The 21,966-nt window shown below is 36.9% G+C and overlaps 1 protein-coding gene across 2 annotated transcripts in view; it reads left to right on the top strand.

Moving 5' to 3' along the window:
* Positions 1 to 21,966, top strand: part of Rme-8 (receptor mediated endocytosis 8) — a 35,449-nt gene that overhangs the window by 969 nt on the left and 12,514 nt on the right. Inside the window, exons 2-21 of one of the 2 annotated variants that reach the window (XM_034979491.2) lie at positions 310 to 659; positions 1,186 to 1,532; positions 3,116 to 3,251; positions 4,399 to 4,517; positions 4,868 to 5,014; positions 5,934 to 6,048; positions 8,515 to 8,553; positions 9,836 to 10,008; positions 11,375 to 11,582; positions 12,201 to 12,356; positions 13,034 to 13,285; positions 13,885 to 14,067; positions 15,684 to 15,875; positions 16,292 to 16,500; positions 17,080 to 17,239; positions 17,553 to 17,653; positions 18,772 to 18,946; positions 20,297 to 20,499; positions 20,940 to 21,060; positions 21,759 to 21,923. In XM_034979491.2, coding sequence (XP_034835382.1) covers positions 321 to 659; positions 1,186 to 1,532; positions 3,116 to 3,251; positions 4,399 to 4,517; positions 4,868 to 5,014; positions 5,934 to 6,048; positions 8,515 to 8,553; positions 9,836 to 10,008; positions 11,375 to 11,582; positions 12,201 to 12,356; positions 13,034 to 13,285; positions 13,885 to 14,067; positions 15,684 to 15,875; positions 16,292 to 16,500; positions 17,080 to 17,239; positions 17,553 to 17,653; positions 18,772 to 18,946; positions 20,297 to 20,499; positions 20,940 to 21,060; positions 21,759 to 21,923 — 3,540 coding nt within the window. In that variant the 5' untranslated portion in view covers positions 310 to 320. The remainder of the gene's footprint in view (positions 1 to 309; positions 660 to 1,185; positions 1,533 to 3,115; positions 3,252 to 4,398; positions 4,518 to 4,867; positions 5,015 to 5,933; positions 6,049 to 8,514; positions 8,554 to 9,835; positions 10,009 to 11,374; positions 11,583 to 12,200; positions 12,357 to 13,033; positions 13,286 to 13,884; positions 14,068 to 15,683; positions 15,876 to 16,291; positions 16,501 to 17,079; positions 17,240 to 17,552; positions 17,654 to 18,771; positions 18,947 to 20,296; positions 20,500 to 20,939; positions 21,061 to 21,758; positions 21,924 to 21,966) is intronic. The other variant, XM_069505220.1, reaches the window with a different exon arrangement.

Consider the following 21,966-nt stretch of genomic DNA (forward strand, 5'->3'; position numbering starts at 1 on the left):
CTACATCATTATAGCTATCTGTATTACAAATTTCAGCCTGATCTATCCAGTAGTTTGAGCTGTGTTGTTAGATCAGTCAGTCATTCAGTCTGTCACCTTTTCCTTTTATATATTTAACTATTCATCAAATAAAAATACAAAACTTTCACAGGGAATAAAGGGATAAGATGGTGCCATTCAAAGATAACCAAGAAGCCATACCCTTTACATGTTAGCACACTTTCGTCTTAGGCTGCTTCCTCACATATTACCATGTGAGATCATAGTCAAGAGCTAATTTGTCATAATAATAAAAACTTTCTTTCACAGGCAATGATAAGATGATGCCATTAAAAGACAACCAAGATGTGGCCACATTCCTTGTCACAAAACACTCATGGAAAGGAAAGTACAAGAGAGTCTTCTCTATCGGGACTCATGGGATCACAACATACAACCCTGATCGTTTGGAGGTGACCAATAAATGGCAGTACTCCGATGTTGTCACATTAGCTTCGGCCAAGCATTCTAATCCTGCTAACAACTATGACTTCACACTCGTCATGAAGAAGGATAAGAAAATTGATTCCATGAAGTTTTCTTCCGAACACAAATGCCTTATTATAACAGAGGCTTTTAAGTACAGGCATTTGTTTTCTGAGAAACCTAAGGATATTTATGTGAGTATACTTAAACTATGGATTATGCCTATGGGGCAGGGTAATGGCGATTACGCACTGCACTTCCGTCATCCGAGTTCTATCGCAATCCGTGAGAATACTAGGCATTATGTACAATATATGTCATAAGCTACCATACAAAACAAAAAGGAACATATTTTCACGGACTTGGATCGGATGAGTGCATAACCGCTGTATAATGATTTGTTTCTATGCCTATGCATATTCAAAGACCTGCTTTGTCCAGCAGTAAAACATTTTTAGTCATATTGCATTTTCAAAGCATTTACGTGAGTATCTGTGGCCTCTGTGTTAAGCAAAATTTTAATAACCTTACTTTCTAATATAAGACCCTTACTTTAAATCTCTTATCTGATTAATCATGAACATTCACTTGGAATTAATTTTTTTTTATCCTGGTATTAACCAGTCTCCTTATTAATCTACACCTAATAAAGATCTAATAAAAGGTTCTTGGGTTGTTTAAGTATTGTTATAGATGTATATTATTATATGTTCTTTGCAGAGATATCACTCATATAAACACCACTGGAGTGGCACTAGACTGCCAATAGTACTTGAAGTTGGCCCTTGTTCGCTAGAACAACTAGATCCTTCAACACACACACTTCTAGCCAGCTACCCCTACAGTGACATACAAGGCATCCTCCAAGTCAGGGACATACCGGGAGGATTTGTACTAGCTGTGGGGGGCTATAGCCGCTTACATCTATTCTCCAATGCTCTGGATCACCAAGTAATCATAAACAAGATGCTAGAAATGGCCAGCTTAAGTGTAAACATCAGTATTAAAGTGTTGTCTGCAACAATCACTCTGGATGACTATCATAATCAGAGATTTGGCAAGTACAGGTAAGAGATGATTTTTCACTAATGTCATTTTTTAAACACTAAGGGCTCTTTTCTAGAGACGCGGTGCGTCGCGTGTCCCATGGTGCGTCGCTCAAACACATGGCCAAGTATGAGAGCGTTTATGCAGAAGCGTTTGCTTGTTATATGGCATAGTACGACGCGCGACACAACGCGCCGGGTCTCCAAAAATGTGCCCTAAAAGTTTTCTCTGCCTAAAAGGTTTGCTGTGGATTGAACTTGAAAACCCTTACTACTACAGTTTGGCAGCTACAGTACAATGATTGTAATTACTTTTGACCGGCTGACACTTTCTTTATTGGCTAGATAGTTGCAGCAAGATTAAGAATAGCAATTATTGCAATTATTCTACTCATAAGTCTCTAATAATATACTCATATACTGTCATAATATCTTCCACAACTTTCCTGTTAAGAGTTAAGACCTCTGCTGAATGATTGTTTGAATTTAATTTTGGGTTCCATGTTAATAAGTGACAAAGGATGTGTCTGTTTATATAAATTAACTTTAATTAATCTGTTAGTGTAATTTTATCTAATGTACTTTCCTTCATGTAAACCAAATGTTTATTAAAATGATTCACATGACCTTCACCTCAGCTTATCTGGTGTTTTTGCAATGTACAATATATTTTATAATGATTGTGCCCTACATTTCAATGAATAGAACAGTAATAGAAACATATTTAATAATAACAGTAATAAAACTGTGGTTTTTGTAGTACTGAATGTAACAAAAATAATGCCCTGTACATTCTATAAGTTTAATAAATAAATATTAATAAATAGCTTATCCCCGCAGCTTCGTTCGCGTGGACTACAAAAATTTCCAACCCCTATTTTACACCCTTAGGAGTTGAATTTTCAAAAAAAAATTCTTAGCTGATGTCTTTGTCATAATAGCTATATGTGTGCCAAATTTCAGCCCGATCCGTCTAGTAGTTTGAGCTGTGAATTGATAGATCAGTCGTCAGTCAGTTAGTCAGCTTTTCCTTATATAGCTAACATAGCTTATGCTCGTGACTTCATCTGCATGGACTACACAAATTTCAAACCCCTATTTCACCCCCTTAGGGGTTGAATTTTCAAAAATCCTTAGTGGATGCCTACATCATAATAGCTATCTGCATGCCAAATTGCAGCCTGATGCGTCCAGTAGTTTGAGCTGTGAGTTGATAGATCAGTAAGGCAGTTAGTCAGTCACCTTTTCCTTTTATATATTTAGATATAATATTTTTAGTTTTCTGATATGTAGGAAGTTCACGAATATTGATAAAGTCTCTCGCGCTACATTTCCGCCCTAAGGCCCGGTATCCACCAAACCAAAGATGATTCGAGGTGTGTTTTAAATTTCAATTAGATCTATCCATAATCTGATTGATCTGTTAAATATATTTCGTCCATCTCCCCTTTAGTGAATATTTGGCCTTATAATCGACTACGGCACTATTTTAACATGCATATTTTCATTCATGTAGCTCCTGATATTTTAGAAATAAAATAAAACAATTAAATTATTATTAAATTAAAAAATCACTAAAATGTTAATTATATTGGTCTTGGCAGTGGTGATCAGCACCAGACTTCCCTGAGTGAGTTCATGGTACACAAAGTGAACCCTGCACGACACATGGAGCCGATGCGTCGCACACTGTGCCTCTCAGACACTTGCATATTGGAGAGAGATCCACAGACATATTCCGTAAGTTTTACATAAGAAGCTTGTTTTTGGGCCAGTGTATACGCACAGAGTTTAGTGGACCCAGTCTATAACCGCATATGTATACCCACGAATCTATACTAATATTATAAAGAGGTAAAGTTATTAAGTTTGTTTGTAAGAAGTAATCTCTGGAACTACTAAACCGATTTTTGAAAATTCTTTCACCAGTAGAAAGCTACATTATTCCTGAGTGACATGGGCTATATTTTATTTTCAAAAAATCGAGATTCCTGCGAAAATTGTAATAAGCCGCTAGTGTATAATAAAGGTAGATCGAGTGCAATACCAGCTACTTGTAGCAAATACCAACGTATTTATTGTCATCCCACATCTACTATGACTTCGATCTCTATAACAACAGCGTGCGTCAACAGAGTGAAATAAACATATTCTCTAATAGCTATGCTCAGTTTAGGCGAAATTTTCTAGATATAGTATTAAGCAATAGGTACGAAGTGACGATTAAAATAATTACATAAAAAAATACTAATTATGGAATTGTGTTTTGAATCTTCTTGCAAATAGTTGTATGTAAATAATAATCATTAATCTGTATTTAATATGTAATTTAATTTAATTTTGTTAATTAGCTTTAGGAAATGTATGATAATTTGTATGCATGCTGTGGTTGCCTATAATAATCTTGTCATTTTGTGACTGGGGCCGATTCTCTTGTACACTGTCTCTGAGCTAAACTAAATTAACAGGTCTAAATCTAGTGCTATCCTTTTCCGCGAGCAACATTATGAAAGGGATAGCAATAGATTTAGACGTGCCATTTTAGTTTAGTTTAAAGATTGTGTACAATGGAATCAGCCACAATGTATTTTAAATAGTTAAATTGTTTTTGTGACTGTTTTTGTGAATGACTAAGCTGTTGGTAAACCCAATAAAGAAAAATAAAATAAAAAATACTAACAAATTAGAGCGAGAGATCGGACCCCAGTGGCATCTGACCTCTCGCTCTCACCCTCTACCTTTAGAATATCTCACTTGGAAGAGTTGCAAGTTGGTTATATCTAAAATGTCTTTTTTTTTTTACGAAGAATCTCATTTTCTTAGTCACCATGGTCTAAGTATGAAATATTTTGTCAATTAGTTTATTCTTATTTTCTTTTCTACTTAGGTAGTGTGTCTGCGGCCGCTGTGCGACGTATTTGCCCTCGTGCGAGACCCCGATCATCCGCAGAAATTCTCCATTGAATATCTAAATGGTCAGACACGTACATACTTAGCAGGTGAAAGGTAGGTAGAAAAACATTGAGTATGATTGATTGCATTGAGTGTTTTTTTTCTTCAAATTTATAGACTAGCGCTTGGCTGCAATCAGACCTGATAGCAAGTGATGATGCAGCCTAAGATAGAGCGCACTAGCCTAGAAGAAAGCCTTTTCACTCTTGACTTGAAGGTACCCATATTATAATTGGAGGGGAAAACTGATGCTGGTAGTATAGTATTGCCATATACATACTCGTATTATAAAATAGAAAACTGTTCAATTTATCGACAGATTACAGATAGATAGATTACTGGTTTTGGCTATAAGGGACTAGTTATCCTACATGAAATAAATTAATTTTGGACTTTTTGAACAGGGATGCCCTACTAGCGTCGCTTGTAGACGGTGTGCGATCTGCCGGGCAACGCGACGTGCACGTGCGCTCGTCGCGCACGCCGCGGGGATACCGCCTCGGCCCGTTGCACCATCCCGTCGATGAAGAGACAGAGTCCAATCATTTACGGTACGATAATAACTTGGCAGAATGTAAATATATACAAGAATATAAGTGTACATTGAGATGACTCGTAAACGTGCGTGGGTTGCGGGAGGGTGATAATTGTCGCAAAAAGTAAGGAGTTCAACATAACTGTGACATTCCCATTCAAATGGGCTGACCTCATGGGTCAGATCTTGCACTTTTGTGAAAATTTATAATTTTGCTTTTTAAAATTTATAATTTTAACAATTTTTGTAAGTATGTTTATGTTAGTTTGTACTCGTAGTTTAATTAGTGTTATTGACTTTATGACCGTTCTAATTATATAATAAATAAATAAATAATAATAATAATAATAATAATTCCCGATCGTAACGACCCCCCCCGATAAACGACGCCCTAAGCACGTCTATAACGACCCCGACAGTCAAATCGTGACCGACAGTGCACCTTGACCACAATCTTGTAGGGCAATACAAATCTACAATTTCTACAACCTTTGCACTGCGACTTCGCCGGCGAAGACAAGGTCTACGGACTATCAAGGCAAACCAATCCATTCGTCCAATGTCATCCTTAGCTATGATTAGAGCTTCATAGGAGGCGCCCTTAGGAAGATGATGCCCCACGATCTTTCCAATTATTTCTTCGCGTCCTAGAGCTCAGATCTAGGCGGAGCTTCGCGCTACTTAGTCTGAAACAAGACGTGTCGCTGCCGCTCGCAACTCGCACCCTACTTCGGGAGGTGTCTTAGTTAAGCGGTACACCTATATTATTTATCAACTCAGCGTGTTTGCTAGCACTTATATTTAGCTAGCATTTATAGTAATAGACTATAGTTAAATTAAAACATAGAAATGCAGGAAAACAGTTAATAACCCGATAATATAAATTTTAAACGAACAATTATTTAAAGTTTAAACAGTTATTTATTTTCTCACAGATTATTCCAAAACCCAGTGCAAGCAGGGACAAAAGTGATTTCAAGAGCAGAAGTGATCGAACGGTTCAATGCCAATGTTGGTTACAGTGGTCTCATTTATTCCGTCAGCCAAGATGTAAGTTCTCATTTTTTGTAAGTGCAGTATTTGATAGCGTTTGTAACATTTCCATAACAAATGCTTTAAGGTGCAAATAAACTGACATGTGACAGAAAGTAGGGCAGAATCATACATTTTATATGAAGACATATTGACTACCTCAGTCTAATTTGAGTCCCAGATGGGGCCAAAGAAACATATTGGATTTTTCTGACAAGACATTCGCAGTAGTAGCCTGGAGGTGGGAATTATGGCTGTACTGGCACAGACCATAATTGAGTGTAAACAAATAAAATATTTTTCTATTGTTCATTTCTCTAGAGTTTTGTGGCTCCAACATATCAGTTCAGTAGTTCTAAAGTATATTTATCTAGAGTTTCGTGGCTCCACACATCCATTTAGTAGTTCTATTGTACATTTCTATGGCTCCAACAAAGAAATTCAGTAGTTCTTTCTATTGTGCATTTCTCTAGTTTCGTGGTTCCAATACACTAGTTCAGTAGCTCTATTGTACATTTCTCTAGAGTGTCGTGGTTCCAACACACTAGTTCAATAGTGCATTTCTCTAGAATTTTGTGGTTCTAACACACTAGTTCAGTAGTTCAATTATACATTTCTCTAGTTTCGTGGTTCCAACACACTAGTTCAGTATTTCAATTGTAAATTTCTCCAGAGTTTCGTGGTTCCAACACACTAGTTCAGTAGTTCTATTGTACATTTCTCTACAGTTTCGTGGTTCCAACACACTAGTTCAGTAGTTCTAATATAATTTCTACAGAGTTTCGTGGCTCCAACACATGAGCTCAGTAGTTCTATTGTACATTTATCTAGAGTTTCGTGGTTCCAACACACTAGTTCAGTAGCTCTATTGTACATTTCTCTAGAGTATCGTGGTTCCAACACACTAATTCAATAGTGCATTTCTCTAGAATTTTGTGGTTCTAACACACTAGTTCAGTAGTTCAATTATAAATTTCTCTAGTTTCGTGGTTCCAACACACTAGTTCAGTATTTCAATTGTACATTTCTCTAGAGTTTCGTGGTTCCAACACACTATAGTTCAGTAGTTCTATTGTACATTTCTCTACAGTTTCGTGGTTCCAACACACTAGTTCAGTAGTTCTATTATAATTTCTCCAGAGTTTCGTGGCTCCTACACATGAGCTCAGTAGTTCTATTGTACATTTATCTAGAGTTTCGTGGTTCCAACACACTAGTTCAGTAGCTCTATTGTACATTCTTCTAGAGTTTCGTGGCTCCAACACATCAATTCAGTAGTTCTATTGTACATTTCTCTATAGTTTAGTGGTTCCAGCACACCAGTACAGTAGTTTATTTGCACCTTCAAAACATTTTAGGATTTACACAATGGGGCCGATTCTCTTGTACACAATCTCTAAACTAAACTAAATTAACAGGTCTAAATTAAGTGCCATCCTTTTCCGCAAGCAACATTATGAAAGGGATAGCAATAGATTTAGACGTGCCATTTTAGTTTAGTTTAGAGATTGTGTACAATGGAATTAGCCACACTGATTGGTTTAGTCCACATTCTTTGTATTGAATTATTTTGCCTATTTTCGTAATTTGAACACTAACAAACACATTATACATATTAACAATTGGATACATAGATATGCATGTAACATGTAACAATAACGCGGTGATGATCCTGCACATGAGTTTGCTGCTGATATATCAGACCACATTGATTCAAAACTTGTATGGAAAGCTAATTAAATCTTGAATAGCTAAAAAGAATAAAAAATTACTGTTCTGTTTCTTTTATAGAAAATGACTGTAAACCTGAGTACTTTACTATACTTACGAGTTTCAGTTTTAGGAGGTCTATGACGAGAGGCGTAAAAACAAGCTTATAAAAACTTGTGTCAGAATGATTTTTAATATCAAACGATCGCTTGAGGCCATCTGATAGATACTTCCTCAAAACAATCACAATTATTATCATATTCTTTTTGAGACCAAATAAATCTGATCCACTTCACTACATAATTAATAAAGAATATCCAAATACTCTTTATATAAATGTGTCGATTGTAATATGTCTCTGTATATTAACACTGTAAATAGTTACATTTGAATTAATCAAACCCTTAATGCCTTATAACTAAACCATATCCCCTCCAGCAGAGAATTGTGTATATACATATACAATATACATATTTGGCAATATGCTTAAAAAGTATTAAAAACATAAAACAAGCTTTTCACACACATTGTGGCTACTTCTATTTTACACAATTTGCTAATGAAAGAGGTAGCAATAAATTATTTAGACCTCTCAGTTTAGTTGAGAGTAGAATTAGCCCCAATGTTAGAATCTCTATTAAAATTGACTTATATTTATTCAAAGCTTCACTGTTTCTATAATACACTATTTCATTTCAACAAATCCGTCTTCATAGCTACCTCATCAATGATGTAATTACTTGGGCATGTTAATTTTATGTTGTTGCCTTGTAGGCTCGACCCCTGTTGTGGCTGTTTCTTACGTGGGAACTTGTAAGTCCCTATGATGTTTATTATTTTCTGTCCCTTGCCTTTTTTGCAACACCAGAACCGGCCATAGTGTATTTCAATTAATAAAACAAGTTCTCAGAAAATAAATTTTAGTTATTTTAAATATTATCTGTCTTGAAATATACCTACCTGCCTAATTTTCTATTAACTTCAAAACAGCTTTATTAATGCCTTGACTTTATACTAATAATAATTTTATTATATTAGTACTTGTAAATAATGACCGTGAAATCAGTTTAAATTTTAATTTCCATACATAAGGTTTGCGGTTTGTGTGCGTTTGCATACGTAAGTGCGTACGTGTGTGCGTGTGGTTGAAGTATTTTATTTATTTTTTATTTTATTCTTAATTTTAAATTTCAATACTGGTATTATCTAAACTAGCTATAGCTTAGATAATACCAGTATTGACGTGAAATTTAAATGTTTAAAGTTAAAGTCGCCATCGGAGTTAACTGAAGGAAGATAAATTTATATTATTCTTTAGGATTGCGTGAAAAATACAAGAATTACTAAGTACCTATTATTTTATGTAATAACATTTTGCTAAGGCCGGCTCTGTTCTTAGATTCACCATGGTTCGGGAAATCACGTAGTTGTCACCTTATGTCACTTTTCACACAATTACAAAGTGATTTTGGGTAAATTTTAGCGTAGGTACAAGATTTGCCTGTTCTCTTTTGGGGACTGTTTAAAATGTAAATAACTTATATTTATCCATATTCATTTGTAAATATGTATATTTTCATATAATCCGATAAATAAGAATAAGACAGACAGACACACTTTCGCATTTATAATATTAGTATGTAAGTGTGGATGTTTGGGTCCAAACAAAATGTCTAGCCTAGGAAGATGATACATTAATAATTCCAAACATTGAACATTTAGTATTCCCAAAGTGTTTTGAGGTATGAGTTTAAGAATTGCGTGCTACAGAATTAGCCACAAATTGTTTTAGACCTGGAAAAGTCTCGCGAAAATACGTAAAGTAACATTGTAAATATTAGGGACGCTGCATATGCGGACAAAACACCGAAGATTTCGGCATATTGGCGCGATTTTTCCCTTAGCCTTAGTGTTAACATTTTTATTCCTAGTCTTAGTGTTAACATTTTTATTCTTAGTCTTATAGTGTTAACATTTTTGTCCCTAGTAGTCTCATATTGTTAACTTGAGACGTTTTGATGCCTAACCAAAAGGACTACTTGAATTTTTTTCTAAAATCGATCATATTCATTTACACATAGCGTCCATTTTCCAGCGTCTATTTGCGGAAAACAAGGAAAAGTTGATCACGGGTGCCTTAACCGCTATCATGAGCAGTTGTCCGTCGGGCTCCAATCTACCGCTAAGGGAACTAGAGGCGCAGTTCCACGCACTACGGCGACTTTGCGCGAGTAAAGTGGGATTTGCAGCCTTCACTGCTCTCTCTGGGTAATGTTGTAAGGAATTTACTTGTACCATTTTTTTCGGTGACAGAAAAATGGAGTTTAAGTCAAAGTCAAAGTCAAATGATTTATTCAAAATAGGTAATAAATTACTCTTATTGATTGTCTGGTATAGTGTTAGATTTGTAAGATAATATAGTGGTGATAATTATAACGCAAACTTAAAACTAAAGCTACGAGGGTTCCAAACGCGCCCAGGTCTGAGAAGAGCCCACAACAAACTCAGCCGGGTATTCTTTTTATTATCACCACTTTACAAAATTATTGAAACTTATTAGAACTATCACAAAGTCGTTAAGCAACTCATTCCCAAGCTTGCTTATCATTTAAATAATCCTTTACATTGTAATAGGATTTTTCAATTAGTTTACGTTTTATGAAAACTTTGAACTTGTTGAGAGACATCTCCAATATGTCTTCTGGAAGCTTATTATAGAAACGTATGGAATTACGAGCAAATGAATTGCTAACTTTACTGAGCCTAGAGGCGGGAATTACAAGTTTATTTTTATTTCTAGTATTTATATTATGACAGTCACTTTTTTTTTTAAATTTATTTATGTTTTTATGTACGTACAGTAAATTTTCAAAAATATATTGATTATGCACTGTCATAATTTTAACTTCCCTAAATTTAGTTCTCAGCGACTCTCGTGGCCCCATACTGTATATGGCTCGAACAGCCCTTTTCTGCAGCACAAAAATAGAATTAATATCCGCAGCATTACCCCATAATAATATACCATATGACATAATGCTGTGAAAGTAACTAAACTACTATACGAAACTACTACGAAAGTAAATATACTAGTCTCGCAGTTTCTATGTCTGTCAACTGGCGAATCTTTTTTACCGCATATGCGGCAGAACTAAGTCTGTTCGATAAGTTATTTATATGAGAGCCCCATTGAAGTTTTGCATCTAACGTTATTCCAAGAAAAATAGCGGTATCCACTAAATCTAATTCCTCATTATTAAGTTGCACAGTGGTTTTCACCTGCTTAACATAAATGTAGTATAGAAGCAGGCGTTACTTTGCGGAAATCCATGAACCAAAAGCTTAATTTGCTATAATCCGCTGAAACAGATCAAATCTGTATGCTGCAACATGCCGCATGTACCATGTAGCACCCGCCCTCCCACTGCTAAACTGTAGCTCGTTTGCAATAACTTACTTTCCACTCTTGTATCACAATGTACTATTTCCGGGGCATAGTTTTAATGGATTTTTTAAACTTGTGTAAAAGCAAGTCTATGGTTGTGGAATTTGGTCTAAAAGATTATACTCATTCCAACAAATGACTGTTTAACTTTGGAAAGACGTCCTATAACACTAGGATGTGTTGGCACAGGTTCCGGGAATGGATGGGCAGCGCGGTGGTGGGTGCGTTGCGACGCGAGTGCAGCGCATGCTCGCACGCGGCGCTCGACGCGCTGTGCGCGCTGCTGCAGCCCATGCACGCGGAGCCCGACCTCAGGCAGGAACAGCTCAACAAAGCTAGTATGCTGGCTTCGCAAACATTTCTGGAGGGCTTGCTGTCTATGTGGGCCACACACGTTGTGAGTGCAAATAACTATTTGTTTTAACAAAATTAAAACTTAAAATTGTAATAATTTAATTCATAAGTGATTTACTTTTATATTGAAAATGTTACAGTAAAACTTGAAAATAGCCTAATCTAATTACTGTAAAAATAAATCATGCCCGCGTGGAATGGTGCAAAGAATACTAGCTGCATTTGCGCGCTAGACAGCCAGGCTGAAATTTTGCGCAAAAAATGAGCCAGCCCTTTTTTATCAATTTTAGTTTTATTAATTAATGCTTCTTTGTTTAATGAGATGATTTAAAAGAGTTTTTGTCTATAATTTCAATTCTACACTAAAATTATAAATTAAAGAGATTTGTTTGTTTGTAATCAATAAACTCTGAAATTACTGAACCTATTTAAATTTGTTTAAATTTTACAGGAAGTATTCTCATAACTAACATTTTATACATTTAACATTGTCATCCATTTCCAATCTATGTTTAAAATTTCAAGCCTCTAACTCATCAGGAAGTTACTTTAAAATCGATTGCAAAATTTGTGCCATAGAGACAAACAAACAGACCGACAAGAAAGCGAGTTAATAAAAACGTGTTAAAAATAAGTAAATTAGTGAAAATGTTTGGCGCAGACAGGGGGCAGCGGTGCGTTAGTGGTAGCCGCCATGTTGGACTTCCTCACCTTCGCGCTGTGCGTGCCGTACAGTGAGACCACGGACGGCAAGCAGTTTGACCAACTCCTCGAAATGGTGGCCAGTCGAGGACGTATCATCTTTAAACTATTCGAGGTATGTTGTTTACCGACTGGTTCTGATGTTACTGTGATTATGTGGTTAAAGAATTTAAAAAGTTGGAACACCTAAGATTGCGTTGATTTATTATTTTAATCGAACAAACAAACCGATAATCAGAGACAACAAATCAAAATCTATATATTTGTTGAAATAGGTAGGCAGGTGTTGGTACAATTTTTATAAGTAACATTATTCACAAAGTGAGTTAATGATTAATATTGCATTGTCATCCAGTTCCATACAATGTTTAAAATTTCAAGCCTCTAGCTCATCGGGAAGTTACTTTAAAATCTATTGCAAACTTTTTTCGACAAACAGACTGACAAGAAAGCGAGTTAATAAAAACGTATTAAAAATGCACTGCTTATAATATTATGGGATCGCCGTAATACGTTGAATCAAAGAAAATACAGTTATCAAACGTCTGGACTTGTATGAAAATCTACTGGGCGTTTTAATTATACCTATACCGGTTGAGCCTCAATAGCTCAACCGGTATAGGAGTGGACTGAAAACCGAAAGGTCGACGGTTCAAACCCCGCCCGTTGCACTATTATCGTACCTACTCCTAGCACAAGCCTGACGCTTAGTTGGAGAGGAAAGGGGAATATTTGACATTTAACATGGCTAATAAATATTCTTTATTAAAAAAAAAATATCGTTTTGCCCAGCACCCATCAGCTGCAATAGTAAAAGGCGCAGGTCTTGTAGCCCGAGCGCTAGTGGAAGAGGGCAGTGGGGGAGTGGGCGCTAAAGTACAAGCCCTAGCCTTAGCCGAGGCGGCCTTGCCGAGACACTTGCTCCACGCGCTGTACACTACCGCGGCGCCCGCCAGGATGCAGCGCCGGCATTTAGCTAGACACCTCGTCGCGCTTTGGCTAGTGGAACATGGCCCTGCCAACGATCTGATGAAAAGAATAATGGTAAGTTTTTCAATATATTTTGAAAGATTTCTAGAAGGTTATATCAAGAATTGTAAGTAATAGAAGCCCAAACGTTAGCGGAAGAGGGCACTGGTGGTGTGGGCGCTAAAGTACAAGCATTGGCCGAGGTAGCCTTGCCGAGGCACTTACTCTACGCGCTGTACACTTATGCGAAGCCCGTGAGAAAGCAGCGCCGACATTTAGATTGGCATCTCGTCCGCGTTTTATTCTTATTTTATTTTATTTTATTTTATTTTATTATAAAGGCACACAAAACAGGTTTCAACTATAAGTGATCCCAATATAAAAACAATAGATTAAGATCTAAGCGGTAACCCATTACATGTGTACGCAACAATGCTTAAATAAATATATGCACTAAACAAGGTAACATACAATTTGTAAAATACAGAATAAAGAAAGATGAATTTTATTTGGTAGAATACGGACCTGCCAATGACTTATTGCGACGAATTATGGGAAGCTTAAAAGAGAAGTCTATATCGTCGTTGCGCGCACGATCGCCGGGGCGTATAAAAAAAATATCGCCTTTCAATGTTAAATTCTTAAATATTATTAAATTCATCGCATCTTCTCAGCCATCAGGGCTCCTAGCCTTTCTGGAATCAGTGGAAGCACCGCCGGCGGTGGCTTTGGAAGCGGAGCGTGTCGAAGAGCGCGACAATCTGCAGCTGGCGCAAGCGCAAGCGTCCAATCGACCGCGAGCGCCGCACTGGGAGGCCATCGAGCGACAGGTCAAATACGTAGAAAAACATATTGAGGTGAGGGGGTTTCTATTTTAGTGTTTAAACAGCTATGGGCATTGACCTAAAGGAGAATGCCGCAATTAGGCCAAAAGTGCCAAGCATATTCTTATTGTGAAAAAGTGATATAATGGGGCTAATTCCTTTGTACACAATCTCTAAACTAAACTAAAATGGCACGTCTAAATCTATTGCTATCCCTTTCATAATGTTGCTTGCGGAAAAGGATAGCACTAGATTTAGACCTGTTAATTTAGTTTAGTTTAGAGATTGTGTACAAGAGAATCGGCCCCATTATTTGTTCAAATATTTTAAGTTTTTAATACTTAGATATATATGATACATGTTAAAACCATTTATGAAGTGACAAAACCTTACATTCCATAAAATTAATATTAATGAGAATATCTAAATTAAATCCTTGTCGAAAGCACTGCAGCGAGGTATCATACCAAAGATGCTGGCAGCATTGCTCCTTTGGATGGCCATTGGCCAAACTAGTCGCCAGCTCTTCGATCCCCGATAAATCTTCGAGATTTAAAAAAAAAATTAAATGTATTAAAACATGCATGATGAGTGATGACTGGTTATAGTCGACGCATTTTAAACTGAGTCGTCGAGTTATCTGTGTGTTTCGCTCGCAATTACCTACGACCTGTGAGTGCGAGCGAAACAGACAGATAACTCGACGACTCATTTTAAAATGCGTCGACTATTATAGTAGTGACATTTATAAATATTGAATATTAAGTACTTCGATTGTAACAGGAAGCGAGTTGGAAACTAACCGGATATGGTATGGTATGGTCACAATGATCCCTTGTAATTGTAACTTTATCTATGCTAGCACCATTGTCAGTATTACCGCAAGTTACTAGGCTAAAGTTACGTATTGTATCAATTATACATTTTGCTCATTAGTGCATACACCGAAGTTGCAATGGTTAATACCTATTTATGGCTCGAAATCCAAGTCTTGCTTTGGTGGTAGAAAAGAGATACTTTTAGGCAGATTTATAAAATTCGTTGTAATTAAGTTTTTGGATAACGTAATCTAAATATATAAAAGAAAAAGGTGACTGGCTGACTGACTGACTGACTGACTGACTGACTGAATGACTGACTGACTGACTGACTGACTGACTGACTGACTGACTGACTGATCTATCAACGCACAGCTCAAACTACTGGACGGATTGGGCTGAAATTTGGCATGCAGATAGCAATTATGACGTAGGCATCCGCTAAGAAAGGATTTTTGAAAATTCAATCCCTAAGGGGTTGAAATGGGTGTTTGAAATTTGTGTAGTCCACGCGGACGAAGTCGCGAGCATAAGCTAGTCTAAATATATAAAAGGAAAGGTGACTGACTGACTGACTGATCTATCAACGCACAACTGAAACTACTGAACGGATCGGGCTGAAATTCAGCATGCAGATAGCTATTATGACAGACATCCGCTAAGAAAGGATTTTTGAAAATTCAACCCCTAAGCGGGTAAAATAGGGGTTTGAAATTTTGTGTAGTTCACGCGGACGAAGTCCCGAGCATAAGCTAGTTTTCGATAAAAATAAAACTTTTTGCCAACGATAGCGATGTTACAAGATGCAATAAAGTGGTTTAAATTCCCCAGCACTACGCATCACTAGCCCTGCAGCACTGGGCACAACGGACGCGCGGCACGGACGCGCGGAAGGAGGTCCGGGAGCGCCCGGTCGTGTTGCGGCGACGCAGGGAGCGCGTCAAGTCCACCGCCAACTGGCCCATGTTCTACTACCAGTTTCATAGAGATCATGCATTGCCTAACCTCATTTGGAATCATACTGTAAGTAAACTACCTTTTTGTTTTTTTTTTATTTTTTTAGTTTTTAATTGGTTTTTATTTTTATATCGATACTAGCTGATGCCCGCGACTTCGTCCGCGTGGATCAGCCAGTATCGATGTACATCGTGGGAACTCTTTGATTTTCCGGGATAAAAAGTAGCCTATCGATGTCTATAGTCTTTCTGTCAAGTTTTTGACTATACCCATGCAAAAAATCACGTCGATCCGTTGCTCCATTGCGACGTGGTTGAAGGACAAACCAACAAACAAACACACCTTTGCATTTATAATAAGGGTAGTGATTCGCAACGCCTATAGTAGAGTGACCGAGCGGCGGCTTCTTTAAAAAAAAAAACATAGCTTAAACACAGCAAACATCTAGTTTGAGTTACGGTTAAAATGAAAAACTCCCATAGACACGTGAGGAATTACGCAACGCTCTCGAGAACGAGTTGCGTGCGTTCGCAATGGACCGAGAAGTGGCGGGCGGCGCCCTAACTTCCTGGAACCACGCGGAACTTGAGGTCCACTACCAGTGCCTGCAGAATGAGGTCAAGATCGGCGACTACTACTTACGGATACTACTCGAGCAGAAGGATAACGATGACAGCCCTATTCGCAAGTCGTAAGTCCTTATTATACTTAGGTATTTCAATTATATTTTAGTTTCTAACATCATTGAAAATAAATTAATCTACTAGATGATACCCTCGACTTCGCGTAGACTTAGGTTTTAAAAATCCCGTGGATTTTTTACACTTACACTACACACTTCGTTGTAGCGTGATTGAAGAACAATACAACAAGCAAACACTTTCGCTTTTAGAATAATATCAGTAGTGATTTCCAGCCTATAAAAGAGATTTTTTTTGCTTTAGCAGAAAACATCAGTTAACATTGCCAAAAACAGCATTTAGCATGGCCAAAATGTGTATTTGTTCTGGTTTTAGCTTTATTTTAAATGTCCAAAACCGTATCAAATAATTCGCCTCAAAAATATTTTGAAATAGTTTTCGAATGCAGTAACTGAATAGTCGAAGAACAGTGGGCCAAACACTAAGCATTGCTATTTTTGAGATAGTATTTATTGATGCCGAATTTGGCCATATTATGGTACTATTTTGTTACTTTTTCTTTTATGCAAATTACTTTATTTGACTACCCCTAATCGATTGTTTGATTGAATCTAAGTAAAAAATTTCAGATACGAATTCTTCAACGACCTATACCACAGGTTCCTATCAACACCGAAAGTTGAAATGAAATGTATGTGTCTACAGGCGATGACTATAGTCTATGGCAGATATTACGAAGACATTGGGCCTTTCGCTGATACCAAATACATTGTGCAAATGTTAGATAGAGTAAGTTTTTTATTTATTTTGTTTTCTACCTATATGTAGCAACTTTGGAAATTATGTAACGCTGGATTCAGGCGGCGCGGCGCTAGACCGTGGCGTGTGTAAATCCCTACAAGAGACCTATGTCCAGCATTGGACGTCTAACGGTTGACGATGATGATGATGATGATGATGATGATGATTGATGATAATGTAACTCTGCTATAGCTGTACTAACTTAATCGATACTTTTTCTCAATTTCACACTTTCGTTCTTCTTTTGAGGGTATTTACTTGAAATATCTGATCAATATATTTTATTTTTGCTTTGTTTCAGACATGTGATAAAATGGAAAGAGATAGATTAGTACAGTTTTTAGCCAAATTAATTTTACACAAGAAAAATGTTAGCGAAATATTAGAGTGGAATGGTATAAGGTACGTAATGATTATATTAATATCATCAGTGTATTTATTTATCCTCATCCGAAGATGTGTGAAAGTTCAGATCGAATTAGTGACTGAAAATAGCTCATCTTAAAATGTATGTAAGATAAATGTCACAGTTTCGTTTAATTGAGACATGTAGTGAAATTTTGGTTCATTGTTTTACACAGGTTTAAAAAATTAATAGCTATTAAGTCCGTTTACTCTTAAAATTGCTGAGATTGTTTAAATCTTTATTTTTAGCCAGGGCCAAAATTGTGGCTGACTTTAGTAGCAAACGAAAAAAATGAAAAAAATATCTAAGATTGACTCAATAAATTACATACATGATCGCACATTGAAAACAAAGGCGACCCTATCCAAAATCTCGATTTTTCAATATGGCCATTTAAAGCTTCGCGTTTAGCGTGATTGAGCTAATAACGACAAAATATAAAGTGGCACTAGTGTCATCATAGAACATAGAAGGATTTTAACAAAGGACTTATTTTTTTCCGCCGAATTACAGCTAATGTATAGTACGCGACAGGTTAAGATATCAAGCGGGGTATGAGGCGGAGGGACGCCCTGCCCACCCGCACCTCACCCGCGCTATTCCGCACCGGGTTAGCGCGGGCGCTGTGTGGGTGTGCGGGGCGGTCCCCACCCCGATTATCATCTCGACTTGTCGCGTACTATACGACGACGATGATTTGACGACCTCCCTAGCGCAGTGGTAAGCGCTGTGGTCTTGTTAGTGGGAGGTCCCGGGTTCGATTCTCGGCAGGGGTTTGGAATTTTATAATTTGAAAATTTCTGGTCTGGTCTCGTGGCGGCTTCGGCTGTGGCTAGTTACCACCCTACCGGCAAAGCCGTGCCGCCGAGCGATTTAGCGTTCCGGTACGATGCCGTATAGAAACCAAAGGGGCATGAGTTTATTAAAAACTGCCATACCCCTTCCAGGTTAGCCCGCATCCATCTTAGATTGCATCATCACTTACCACCAGGTGAGATTGCTGTCAATGGCTAACTTGTATCTGAATAAAAAAAAGTTGCAAGTAAGAACTGTAAATTTTTGGATGGTGCCATTTTTGTTTTCAATGTGCGATTTATTATTTGTTTGTATGCAGAATACTCGTAGACCTCATGACACTGGCGCATTTACACACGTCGCGGGCGATGGTGCCGGCGCAGACCAACGTCATCGAGGGGCCGGCGCAGACCGGCGACGGCGACCGCGAGTGGTACTATAATGTGGAGACTGGGGACAAGGTTCAGAGGAAAGGACCTGTTAGTTTTCAGCAGGTCAGTTACGATACCTTAGACAACATAAGACTTCATGAATCGTTTTATTTTTTTGATTAGAAAATGTTTCCTTATAAAAGTATCAAAATGTAGCTAATTCAGTTGTACACAATCTCTAAACTAAACTAAAATGGCACGTCTAAATCTATTGCTATCCCTTTCATAATGTTGCTTGCGGAAAAGGATAGCACTAGATTTAGACCTTTTAATTTAGTTTAGTTAAGAGATTGTGTATAAGAGAATCAGCCCCAATGTGTACACAATATCTAAATTAAATTGAATGCTAACCTTTCCCGCAGGAAGAATCATGAAAGAGATTAGAATAATTTTGTAGATCTGTCATTTTAGTTTAGAAAAAAAATGAATCGCCGAAATGTATCTACGCGCATAACTAAAACTAAATTGGTTAATTTTTGAGATATTAAATTTTGGAAATACACGGGAATAGACAGTTCCTGCGGGACGCGGATGAAGTCGCAGGAACAACTAGTTTACAAAAATGATGGAACAAACAGAAACATCATAAAAACATTAACTATTAGTTTTCGATTCTGTGCCGTGTTTTATTCAAAGAATAAATAAAAATAAAGTTATTCGTCTAATCTGCCCCTCAATTGTGTAAGAATAACCATTTCATGGCTATCGCAATCGTCAAGAAATTCTGCCATTTGATTGGTTGATTCGCTGTTTACATTTTTTCACAGCCAATCAAAGGGCAGAATCCTTGACGATTGCGATAGCCATGTAATGGTTATTCTTACACAATTGGGGGGCTGAACCCTATTTTACTGGAAGAAAGTTTAAATTTGACTAAAAAAATTGTGGGAACAATTACTAAATTTTCCATATTACAATTACTAATAATATTTGTATTCAGGAGAAGATAGACGCGATCTATCCTTTAATTATTATGAACACTCATAACGCAATCCGTGTGCGTTTTGATTCATGGAATTGGGTATTTTCCTACTTTTGAATTTCATAAATATTATTACTTTATTATAAACTAGGATAAAAATAATGACGTACGCTGAAAAAAATATTAAAACCCAACGAAGATTTACAAAGTTACAGGCATTTTAATTTTGGAGTGGGAGGGTCTTATTCTCTCTTTCTCGCAAAACGAAAATTTGTATGAAACCGCACGAAACTATTATGGCATTAGTAAGGTGTGACGCCAAAATGCTATATCGCTATCTCTGTCTTATCAGAAATATTTAAATGCTTATAACTTTTTTGTTATTTGATCGATTTAATTAGTTTTTTCAGTTTACGTAATTATTTTTATCGTAGTTTATAATAAAGTAATAAAAAAATTTGAGTCAAATATCCAATTGAAAATAATTTTAGCTAAAAGATCTATACAAAAGCGGGGAAATAAACAACAAAACAAAATGCTGGGCGAACAGCATGGAAGGCTGGCGCGCTTTAGGAGGCATTCCGCAGCTACGGTGGAGTCTAGTGGCGAGAGGCGCGCCCGCACTCACCGAGACGGAGCTCGCTGCTACCATACTAGATCTACTCATAGCCTGTGCGCGGTACTATCCTAGCAGGTATGTTTCTGCGCCTATAAATAGGAACACACAATATACAACCTGTAAAATATACGAAAAGAGTCGAATATACGAGAATTCGAATGAAACTAACAATATACAACATTGTAGGTACAGTTTTTTTAAATTAATATATTTTAACGTAAAAAATATTTTTAATATTTTTCTGTGACAAATGTTAATACTGTAAATATGTACTCACATATTTATGTTCACGCACCATCCAACGCGCACGCACGCACCTGCCGCGTACGCTGTGTAACATCCACACGACGAGGTTCTAAAAAAAAACTAAAGAAAAAATATTTTCTAAATCTAAATAAATGATCGATTAGTTGAATTTTTCATTTCAACTTAATTGTTTTGTTTTGTAGTTAAAAGTCTACATGAACTATATTTTTACTATAATAAATCTAATTACATGTTTTGGATTTTCTTAGAGACGTAGAAGACGCAGTAATAAGACCTTTGCCCCGAGTCAAGAGAATGCTCTCGGAACCGGCTTGCTTAGCACACGTAGTCCAGTTACTGTTGACTTTCGATCCCATTCTTGTTGAAAAGGTAACTATGAGTGGAGTGGAGAACAAGTACGGCCAGTGAGAAACTATTGTAATAAACTGTTTTCTGTCCCTTTCTTGTCTATGCATAACAAACGAGCCAATGATAGTCCAATGTTGAATTCCAAATCAGTTATGACATGCAACAAATAAAACTTTCAATAGTTACCCTTAGTCTAATTATATAAAAGGAAAATGTGACTGACTGACTGATCTATCAATGCACAGCTCAAACTACTGGACGGATCGGGCTGAAATTTGCCATGCAGATAGTTATTATGACGTAGACATCCGCTAAGAAAAGATTTTTGAAAATTCAACTCCTAAAGGGATGAAATAGAGGTTTGAAATTTGTGTAGTTCACGTTGCAGTAGTACATTTTAAAGTATTATTTGAGGTACAATAATTAGACGGGCAGAAGTAAGCGAAAAGTTTGGGCGTATAGTCTGCTACAAGTTGTGCAAATCATATCGATAAACTTTAAGGCTGTGAATGCCGTCTACCTACTAAACAGAAAATTGTTGTGCCCCAAACGAGGTTCCAATGTAGCTACAATTAATTGTATGATTATATTAAATTTATTTAGTATCAAAGGTTACTTCATAGATGTATCGTTTCTCCTTGGCCGTACTTCATTTTATTTTAATTATAATTTATACTTAATTTCATCGCAAAAGTATCAATTGAAGAAATATTTTTCAGGTGGCGACGTTACTATACGAAGTGATGCAAGACAATCCCGAGATATCCAAATTATACCTGACTGGAGTGTTCTACTTTATGTTGTTGTATACTGGGTCGAATTTGTTGCCGATTGCGAGGTTTTTGAGGCTTACACACATGACCCAAGCGTTTAGAGCAGATCAGGTAGGCTCTTTATACGAATACGATTCTTAGTTACCAAGTTAAG

Source organism: Maniola hyperantus, chromosome 20, assembly GCF_902806685.2.
Source record: "Maniola hyperantus chromosome 20, iAphHyp1.2, whole genome shotgun sequence".
Taxonomy (NCBI): Eukaryota; Metazoa; Arthropoda; class Insecta; order Lepidoptera; family Nymphalidae; genus Maniola; species Maniola hyperantus.